This window comes from Vanacampus margaritifer, chromosome 14, assembly GCF_051991255.1.
Source record: "Vanacampus margaritifer isolate UIUO_Vmar chromosome 14, RoL_Vmar_1.0, whole genome shotgun sequence".
Lineage (NCBI taxonomy): Eukaryota > Metazoa > Chordata > Actinopteri > Syngnathiformes > Syngnathidae > Vanacampus > Vanacampus margaritifer.
In genome coordinates this window covers 12,394,584-12,405,893 of record NC_135445.1, presented here as the reverse complement: position 1 = coordinate 12,405,893, position 11,310 = coordinate 12,394,584, and the positions used below count along the sequence as shown (strand labels likewise).

At 37.0% G+C, this 11,310-nt stretch overlaps 1 protein-coding gene and 1 long non-coding RNA gene across 2 annotated transcripts; one reads left to right on the top strand and one right to left on the bottom strand.

The window, feature by feature from the left end:
• Positions 1–1,596: 1,596 nt before the first annotated feature.
• On the top strand, positions 1,597–10,821 carry cplx4a (complexin 4a). Its single transcript, XM_077543096.1, has 3 exons — positions 1,597–1,947; positions 3,412–3,499; positions 9,389–10,821. The coding sequence occupies exons 1-3, from the start codon at positions 1,784–1,786 to the stop codon at positions 9,614–9,616; spliced, it is 480 nt and encodes a 159-aa protein (XP_077399222.1). The 5' UTR covers positions 1,597–1,783; the 3' UTR covers positions 9,617–10,821.
• LOC144034334 (uncharacterized) lies at positions 1,738–3,079 on the bottom strand. Its single transcript, XR_013288200.1, has 2 exons — positions 2,910–3,079; positions 1,738–1,986 (listed from the first exon to the last, which is right to left on the bottom strand). It is a non-coding gene; the product is annotated as an uncharacterized LOC144034334 (long non-coding RNA).
• Positions 10,822–11,310: the final 489 nt, after the last annotated feature.

The window sequence follows — 11,310 nt, the reverse complement described above, 5'->3', positions numbered from 1 at the left end:
TTTGATTCAGGTGTGTTGGAGGTGGTAAGCTACTGCTGAGCTTGCTGATGAGCTGATCATTTGAGTCAGGTGTGCTGGAACTCCACACCTGATTCAAATGATTAGATCGTTATCAAGCTTCTACAGATCTTTAACAATCTTCATCATTTGAATCAGGTGTGTTGGAGGAGGTAAGCTATTGCTGGGCTTGCTGATAAACTGATCATTTGGATCAAGTGTGGTGGAACTCTACACCTGATTCAAATTATCAGATCGTTCTCAAGCTTCTACAGATCGTTAACAATCTTCATTCAGGTAGGTGTGTTGGAGGTGGTAAACTACTGCTGAGCTTGCTGATGAGCTGATCATTTGAGTCAGGTGTGCTGGAACTCCACACCTGATTCAAATGATTAGATCGTCATCAAGCTTCTACAGATCTTCATCATTTGAATCAGGTGTGTTGGAGGAGGTAAGCTATTGCTGGGCTTGCTGATAAACTGATCATTTGGATCAAGTGTGGTGGAACTCTACACCTGATTCAAATTATCAGATCGTTCTCAAGCTTCTACAGATCGTTAACAATCTTCATTCAGGTAGGTGTGTTGGAGGTGGTAAGCTACTGCTGAGCTTGCTGATGAGCTGATCATTTGAGTCAGGTGTGCTGGAACTCCACACCTGATTCAAATGATTAGATCGTTATCAAGCTTCTACAGATCTTTAACAATCTTCATCATTTGAATCGGGTGTGCTGGAGGAGGTAAGCTACTGCTGAGCTTGCTGATGAGCTGATCGTTTGAGTCAGGTGTGCTGGAACTCCACACCTGATTCAAATTATCAGATCGTTATCAAGCTTCTACAGATCGTTAACAATCTTCATTTGATTCAGGTGTGTTGGAGGTGGTAAGCTACTGCTGAGCTTGCTGATGAGCTGATCATTTGAGTCAGGTGTGCTGGAACTCCACACCTGATTCAAATGATTAGATCGTTATCAAGCTCCTGCAGAACTTTAACAATCTTCATCATTTGAATCAGGTGTGTTGGAGGAGGGAACGTCTAAAACCAGCCGGATGGTGGCCCTCTAGGACTGGAATCGGACACTCCTGATGTAGATGCTCTAGCATCCAGGCTAAAAAGGAAAAAAAGAAAATTAAAACGCAGGCTTGATTTAATTTAAAAAAATCTGTTTTCGTTTTCACACAATTTAAAAAAAGAGACAAATGGAGTTAACCCACTGTCGTTATCGATGACTCATACGTGTCGTGATGAAGATGGAGAAGCAACAAAACCCTTCCTACATCCCTCTCCCACCTGTCAATCATCACAACAGCACGGCACGGAGAAAGGCTCCAGCGGGGATAAACAAGACCCGTAATCCCGTCTCTCTCGCTACCGTAATGCCGCACGTACTCAGCTAATTCAATAAAGCGACCATCTCGGGTTCCATCTCGGACTCTTGTTTTTAAAACATGCTTTTTGGTGCGCAATCAATTAAAATAAAATAAAAAAGCATGTAAGCGTTTTGAAAGGCCCGCTTGATTTAAAAATAGATAGGAAACAGGCCATCTGTCTCTTAGCATAGTGGAGGATTTAATCCAGATTATGGCCGAAGCACACAACCTTGTGTGTACGTGTGTGAGAGATTGTGTGTGTTTGTTGCTTGTCATCAGTGCGTCCTTGGCCGCATAGACAAGCAGCAGGTTAGCTCGACAGCTACAGGGGAGCTAAAGGGAACCGGAGCGGCGAAAGCAAGACAAGCCATTTTCCTCGTTCCTCGGCCCCCCAAAAACGCAACCGAAGAGTCACCATGGCTTTTTTAATCAAGAGCATGATCGGGAACCCGCTTTCGGGAATAGGCCTGGGCGGCGGTGGAGACAAGGAGGAGGAGGCCACCCCCTCGGACCCGGCCAAGGCGGCGGGCATGACGCGCGAGGAGTACGAAGAGTACCAGAAACAGTTGGTGGAGGAGAAGTAAGTCGCGGCCTCCATTTTGGATTAGCGCGGGCTGACCTTGAAAAAAAAAAAATGCACACATTGACTAGAATAAAAATCTTTGACCTGGTATACACATAGATCAATAATCTGATTTAATCTGGCATTTTATTTGGATTTTGTTGCAGTTCACATGTTTTGATCACAAAATGGATTCATTTGATTGCATGAAGTCAATGTAAATATTTCATTTGACAATGTTCAGGCTACATTGTGTGTAAATGCTGCATATGGATTAATAATCATTTTAAACGTATTTCATGTGATTAGATTTTTTGTTAGTTAGTGCTGTACTTTTATCAATAATCTGACTTAATCTGTCATTTCGATGTTTTGGCCTTTCTGGATGACATTTCATGTCATGATAAATTATTTTAGTTAGCAATCACAAAATTATCTTTTAACGGAGTTTCCAGTACGTAAAGTACTTAGTAGTTTATTATATTTATTTATAAAAAAATTTTTTAAAAATGACATTTTAATGATAATTAGTATTTTTGGGGTGGGGAATGTGTTTGTGACGAGGCTGTTTGGGGCAAGGGGCTGTTTGGGGCGAGGGAGTGGCAACCCGCGGCATGAAGCAAATCCTGTCAACCCAAATTACATAACGGGATTTATCAGCCTCTCTTGTTTTAGAAACTGTTTTTGCTATTATTATTTTAACATCAGATATATTAAACAGAAACAATTCAATCAATTCCCCCCTATGTTGCATTAAACCCTCCGAGATCTGAAATTGATGACAAAAATATAAAGCCTTGATCAAATTTATATAAAATTATCATGATGTAACACTAACGTTTTTTTTTCAAATTCAACAACAATTTTTAAAAAAAAATTTTTTAAAGGCTGTTGTGTTTTGTTGACTTTCAACTGTGCTCCTCGCAGTCTGCTCCGATAATCCCATTCTTTAATTGGCTGCGGAAAAAGTACTCACTCACCTCAAAGACATTTTGGAAGAGAGTCAAACCTGGAACAAACAAGTAGATTTTTCTTTTTAGTGGGGGTGATGTAACCTTACAGCAAAAGTCAAGCGTCCCACGCCCACCCAGCTGCCTCCGCAATGGGCTCTTCGCACAAATCCACTACTTCCTGAACTCGGCGCCGCTCCTTCATTTCCTGTCTTTCACGATTGGACAAACTGATTAATCCAGGTGTGCCTGACCTCAGTAACCATGACGACAATGACCAGGCACACCTGGATTAATCAGTTTGTCCAATCATGAAAGACAGGAAATGCAAAGAGCCCATTAGCTAACTTGTTACAACTATCAACGATTAGCTTCCAAAGTGGAGCATGAATATGCGGAAAAAAAAACATTTTGTGAAATGTTACGAACATTAAGATCATTGGACAACGATGATTAGTATCCTATGTTATTATTTAATGGATGAATTTAAACACGATTTGCAGTATTTTTTAATGAATGGATTGTGTTTCAGGATGGAGCGAGATGCGGATTTCTTGCACAAGAAGGCCGAGAGGGCGACGCTGAGGGTGTGCCTCAGAGAAAAGTACAGGCTGCCTAAGGTAGGCGCAGTCAAGTTCTCTTGTTAATGCAGAAGTCACACCCCCACCCCATTTTTTTTCACCATTTGTTCTACGTGCCCCCACTAGCCACGTACTATACTCTACTATACACGTAATATGAATTAAGTAGCAGAATCCAACCGTTTGTATCCATCTCAGGGGGGCAGCCATTTTGACACTGCTGTCGACTGAAAATGACATCACAGTTGCTCAGGCAATGACCAATCATGGCTCAGCTTTCTAATGTCACATGACCAAACTCAGAAAACAGGTGAAGAAAGTTTTGGGTTGACTTCCTCTTTGAAGATCATATCAGCCCAATTATACAAATACAACAATGGAGGCCACCGTTTTGTATAAAAGGCTCGCAAGTGAACGGTGTGCACGTGAAACTACACGTGGAATTCATCAGCAGCTTTATTTTAAAATCCGATTTAAGGATCGATTTTCATGTCTCAACATCACCCAAAAATAAACTGAAAGGTCATATTTGAATTTGTATTATTAATAGTACTTTTAGATAATTTGTCAGTACTGTAGATTCAAGTTTTTATATTTACCAGGGGGGAAAATTGCGTCCCAAATAAAAAATAAATAAATAAATGTTTTTGTGATTTACATATTTCATTTGAAATGATAAAACATGAAATTTGGAATTACATTGTAACAGTCAAATGCAAAAGCAGCTACTTGCAACTTTTGTCGTTTTTATTTGAAGCAAAAAATAAAAGATTTGTCTTTTTTTATAAGAATATTTTTTTTAAACATGAAATTTTTAAATGGTTTCAATCAACCATATCTACCGTCATGTAAAAATGTCGTTTTCTTTGATCAGAAATATGTACCAAAAAAAAATTAAAACAAATTTCATACTCCACTTACATCACAGTAGTCATATATATTGTTAATTAAAATTGCATGTACACTGTAGAAAAAGTCTAAACACCCCTGTTCAAAGTGCTACGTTTTTGTGATTTAAAAAATAAGACCAAGACAAATCATTACAAAACTCTTTTTTTTCCCACAATAATGTGGCTTATCATCACTTTTCAAGAGTCAACAAATGAGATCATGTGGTTGCACAAGTGTGCACACCCTCTTATAACTGTATCTGGCTGGTATCAGAATGAACTCATTCCCATTCAAACTCATGTTGAATGGGAGTCAGCATGCTCCTGCCACTATTTAGAGTTCAGATGTTCTAGTAGGCTTTTCCTGACACGGTTTTGCTTTTCATCAGAAGGCTGTTTTGTTGTTTAACCTTTGTTGAGTGAATCACACCATATTTTTCCACGTGCATTTTAGAGATTTAAGTATTTTGCAAAATGTAACTGCACTTGGATGTTTGAATGTTTTTCTTTGTTTTCCATCTTGCTACCCCTATATCGCATAGTTTAGTCATATACTGTATATGAAGATGGCTATTCTTGTCTTTCATCAAGGTGATTCCCAAGGATGTTCACTTCATGGTAATGACACTGTTGTGCCGTATTTTCTCCACTTGCTGACAACTTTCTTCGTTGTGTTTCATGGTCCTTGGAAATCTTTTTGAACCTGTCTCCTGACTGGCAGGCGAGTGCTGACTCCCATTTAACATGAGTTTGAATGTGGTTGGTTAATTCTGAGCAAAGCCACATCCCCAGGTATAAGGGTGTGCAGACTTGTGCAACCTCATTATCTCAGTTGCTATTACTTGGAAACTCTTGGAAATATATTTTTTTCCCCCATTGAGTTGCAGGAGTTATATCTTCTTTTTTTTTTGAGATTTTATAAAATCTTTATTTAACCAATTTAGACAATTGACAACAGATTGCCATTTTTTTTTGCTGACATTCCATTAAGGTTAGAGTAAAACACAGGAAAGTCGTCGTCATTTAAAAAAATATTTATTTCTTATTTCTCTTAAGCCAAAACGGGAAGACAATTTTTTGTTGAAATTAAAATAACAAATGTGTCAGGCTCTATTTTTGTGCATTCTATTTCGTACATCCTGTGCCGGAGGTGGATTAGACACAATATTGGAAAATTTGCAGATGAACTGAGAGAGGGACGTCTGTGCCACTGTGGGAGTGATCACAGCCGACCGACTTCACAAAACTTCTACAAAATAGAATCTGTTGACTCATGCTGCCGTCAATCAAATCAACTGGAAATTAAAAAGCACACATCCCCGTTTTTAATTTTTTTTATTATTCAATATTAAGTTGGAGGCAGAAGTTTACATACACTGCAAAAACACACTTTTAATTTTTTTTGTCTTACTCGTCTGAAGTCAAATCAGACTAAACCTCACCTTTTTCAGGTCAGTCAGGATCACCCAAAAATATTTAATTTGGTTAAATGCCACAATAATGAGAGAGATCATTTCTTAAGAGAATTTTATATGATTTCCTTCGAGGTCAAAGGTTTACATACATTTCCTTAGTATCGACGACCATTTCCTTTGAACTGCATGAGTTGGGTCAAACGTTTTGGGTAACCTTCCACAAGCTTCTGACAGTACTCTGCGGGAATCCTGGCCCATTCCTCCTGAGAGAACTGCTGTAACTGGCTGCCTTGCTCGCACACGCCTTTTCAGATCTGCCCACAGATTTTTCGCTGAGATTCAGATCAGGGCTTTGTGATGGCCACTCCAAGACATTGACTTTGTTGTCCATTAGCTTCCTGGCCGATGATTTGAGATGATGCCCTAATATCTCCTTGAAATGTTCTTTAGATTTTCCCATGATTTTAAACAAGGTTAGCAGAGTGTTGGAGTTGTGTCATCTATTAACTCACATGTTGTCATTTAGGCTATCAGATTTCAAAGCCTCATCATTAGGGCTTCCCCTTGTTCTTTAAAAACATTGTGCTATTTGTGTATGTAAACTTTTGACCTCAAAGAAAATCATATAAAATTCACTAAGAAATTATCTCTCTCATTATTCTGGCATTTAACAAAAATAAATAATTTTGTTGATCCCGACTAACCTGAAAAGGGCGAGGTTTAGTCTGATTTGACTTCAGACGGTGAGACAAAAAAGGAAATGTGTGTTTTTGCACAGTGTATGTAAACTTCTGTCTTCAACTGTATATATAGCTTTTTAGACGCCAGCTGAATTCTGACACTTTTGAGTCTTGTATTAATGTTGTTAACCTCAATCTAACAGCATCCATCTACACTAATACATTCATTGGCCGTTAGGTGTTCCTAATCTTTCATGTCTGAATAATGATAAAGGAAAATGGCCAGGTAGTGGCCTGATAGTGATTAGAAGAGGAGGTGCAAAGCGTGTCACCGGATTAGACAGGAAAGTGTTGACCCAAGCCAAAAATCCACTGAGCAGAGATCCCGGGATCATTTTGTACCGCTTCAGTCCATGTGATCGGACTTCTCCTACTTTGTATTTTACATTCATAGAAAAAAGACCGGAAAAAAAGCGGACTATTACGGAACCTGTAGTAGGGATGGAGGGCACACAAAAGGTATGTCAATCATAATTTAAATAGAGCTTCTAATGACCAGTTTACAACGAATGAGAAACCCTATTTAGAAAAGTGTAATTTTAATGTATGCTTGTGACCTTGTCCGCTATTGTGTGATGAAAGAAAAAACAATGGCCGCTCTGTGGCCTTTTTTAAAGCACATCTATGTATAAATCAAATTATTCCGCTCTAATGATGTTTACATTGTACGCACAACAATAAAGGCCACCGTGTCTTTATTTAAAGCGAAATATATTTGCAGCATGGCGACAATAGTAAAAGCATACATGGATTATTTCTTGAAAGATGGGGGAAGGGTTAGTTGAAGAGGTAAATACTTTCACGGAATGCCAGGAAGTTGTCCTCCGTCTTATGGCATTAGCGTCTTGTGTGACTCGGTGGATGTTAGTTATCTTTAGCCCGTGGATAATCCCCATCATTGGCCCTTAAAGTCACATGACCCCGCCTGGGCAGGCAAACAGATAGGTTCAACAACAGAATAGCTTTTATTTTGAAATCCAGCGTGCCCTTTCTAGAGATGGGAAAATGAAGCCCCATGAAGCCTCATGAAGCATTTTTACTATTTTTTTTTACTCCTCTAGATGGTGCTCTTGGTTCAAATATAAAGGCTAGTGCAATGAAAATGTATTACATTTCCACTGCCTTTTTAAACCAATAGTGCCATCTAGAGGAGTCAAAAAATATCACAAGTGCTTCATGGGGCTTCATTTTCCCATCACTACCTTTCACGTCTCAACGGCACCCACAATTTTGTGAACATTTAGGGGGGGAAAAAACACACAATTAGGAATTATATGACATCAAATCAGTGTCATGCTTCTATTTAATGTCATTATAGAGCTAAATGTCAAATATGATGAATAATAAATGAACATTTACCGGTGTGTTCCCATTAATTCGAATTTTTATTTTTAATAATTGTATTTATTTATCTATTTATTGTTGAATACATGTCAGTAGGTTCTAGTGTAATGTCTTAATGGGTGGGTCCAGACCCAAAAGGTTACAACGGTACAGACATACATTTCATTATACAGACGACATCATCAGTTTCTTAATAAGGTGCTCTGAAAGGAGCATATAGCCTAAGCATTTAGACCTCAAATATAATATATAAAGGTTACAAATGTGTTCTTAAAGTCTATTTAAGTTGGTTGCGACTTAAATGCAATGCGGAAATGTTGGTCCACATGTGGCAACAGATGAGAAACAATGCAGTATGGTTTATACTGTATACTGTCATATGTCTTGTAATAAGTATCGGTAAGTAAGTAAAACAAAATTAAGGAATTTGCAAGTCTGTCGCAACTAATCATAAAAACTGTCAAAGAACAAACAAACAAAAATAAAAAAAACATGTATGTCAACATTTTGTACGTTTTTTTCCTTTTTGTTCAAAACCTGAAGAAAAAAATTATTTATTTAAAAAAATATGACATTTTGAATTACGTCACAGCTAATTATATCAATTTATCAAAAAAAATTGTGAGATTTAAAGAAATATTTTGGATTTTGTTTTGGGGGTCGGCGTGAGTCTAATATAAATACAATCAAAGTAAAGAAAAGAAGAAGAAATTGGAAATACAAATGAAAAAGCATGTATTATCGCATATTTACTTATTGCTGCCTATTAAATAAATATCTTCATTTCCCCCCATTTTTTGCTTTCTGAAATAGATTAGCAAAAACATTTTTTTGAAATGGTGTTTTCTCCTCCTACTACTCCTACCTGTTTTTTTTACACAATAACAGATTCATTATTTAAATAACACGGATTAAGAAAGATTCATCCACTTGTTTACATCATATCTAATCTTGCATTCAATCAATTCAATCTTACATTGCTTTCATCACTTACGGAAAAACATCATGTTAATCCGGGGAAAAGTTGTTTACCTTTCTCATGGGAATTCCCTCGCATACGCACAAGGCCTGCTTATACCCCACCATTACACAAAGTTTCAGGAAAATGTGCTATGTGAATTTTTTTTTTTTAGGTAATCCTTCTAAAAGACAAAAACATTTGCCTCGAAAATAACTAAAATGACACTCAGTGGAGCGGAGGACTCTGCCAAGGCTGAACAACACAAATATATATATATATATATATATATATATATATATATATATATATATATATATATATGATTGACACTAATATATATACTTTTGTAATGTTGTAAACAAAAGTGAAAAATAGAAATGTATGCCTATTTTTTCGGATGCACCAAAAGTTTTAAGAAAATTGCCGTACCAAAAACTAACAAACCTAAAATTATCCTTGCACCCTTGCAAAAAAAAATAAAAAATACAAATTGTGTAGTGACATTCCAAAATACTACCTAACAAGTACTTTGTGTACAAACCTCAAATTGAAACATTTATTGTTGTTGTTTGATGCAGAGCGAGCAGGACGAGAACATGATCGAGATGGCCGGCGACGACGTGGACGTGCCCGAGGACCTGCTCAAGATGGTGGACGAGGACGCCACCGAGGAGGAGGGCAAGGACTCCCTCATGGGCCAGATTCAGAACTTGCAGAACATGGACATGGACCAGCTGAAAGAGAAGGCGTCGGCCACCGTCACCGAGCTCAAAACCAAAGCCGAGGAAAAGTGTGCCGTCATGTGAGGAACTGACGAGAAAAAAGAAGAGGAAGAAGCTACTGTGCAAAAGCCACCATTGGATTTGTTGTTTTAGCAAAACACGAACGACCGATCGCTAAGTAGCCTGACGATTTCCGCCAAAGTCAAACTTTTAAACTGTTCAAACTACTTCCTGGTTCTCGAACACATGATTTAGTCACACACAAAAAAAAACTTCCTGTATGTGCACCTTTATCCACATCCTCACCAAAATGTTACGTACATTTTGTGGGATTTGTTTTTTGTTGTTAGCTTAATCTTGCTATTTGTCCTACTATTTACTGTTGTCCACAATTTTTTTGTTTTGTTTTGTTAGAACAACAAAGCTAGTAAGTGGTGGTCCAAATAATTTTGCACGGTAGCGTATATGTTCATTTTAAGCATTGAAAAAGAAGAAAATGCTCATTTCTTGTTGAATTGAAGATTGCAGCCAGCGTCCTTGATTAATGAAAACATCCAAAATCTAAATCAACCCATTCAAATATATACAAATCAGATATACCATGTCATTTTCAACATCAAGTGTTGTGTGTTATCAATCAAGACCAAGTATTCCACAAAAAATATTTTTTTTTGGGGGGGGGTTAAATAATTTCAAACAGCTTCCCTATTAGATTAATTGTGACACATTAAAAAAATCTAAATCTAAAATAACGACCTTTTAATTGTTTTGCATTATAAACTACAACTACTACATATACATACAAATTCCTAAATCCACCAACTAAATAAATCAAACATAAAAAAAAAATTATATAACAGTGACACCAAAATAAAAAAAATTAGATGAATCAATCCAAGTGTCCTGACTTTCCATCAAGACCTTTTTCAAATGTATTTTTCTCCCACTTATAACACATCCTTTTTATGGCCCCATGACTTCAAAACTTTATTTCTCAGTTTGCTTTAACAAGCGAGACGATTGCAATCTCCTAAAAGAGTGTTTACAGCCTGTTGCAAAGTGTTTTGACTTCCTGTTGGCTTCAATGGTTATGCTAGGTTGTTGTTGTTGTTTTTGTATGTGGTGTTTGCGTTCATTGAGACGTTTAGATCTGTTATCGACACAACGGCCGCTTGTTATCATTTTCTCACGTTCATTTGAAATATACAGTATATATAAATCATAAGTGAGTTGAATAAATAATGTATATATGAACGTGTGGAAAAAATAAAGATGTGTATTATGCAGTATTTTTCAGCATGTTGGCTGCTTTGTTTTTTCACTTTTGTTATTATTACTGTTGACAATGAGCATGCCACAACACCATTAAGATATGTATTAGCGATATAGTACATCTTTTTTTGTTATTGCTATTAACTCCCGCATGGGTATACCCCGTGGCATCATGGGAAAAAATGGCCAAACAAATCATGCACTGCAGACATAGCAACAAAATCATAAGAAAAACTAATAACAATTATTATTTACCTAATTTCGTTGAATTATGGCAAGAGATGCTATGTTATTAGCATTTAGCATACAGGTATTTCAAACGCATTTGTATACGTTGAAATAAATACGTTCAAACGAATGTGTCAAAAATGTTAACTCCACATTGACAATTCCGCAGAGAAGTGATACATAATATAGATATTAGTTATGATTTCTATTTTTTTTTATTTCTTTTGAAAAAGAACGACATCTCACATCTGCATTAAGAAATGAAACAACAAATACAT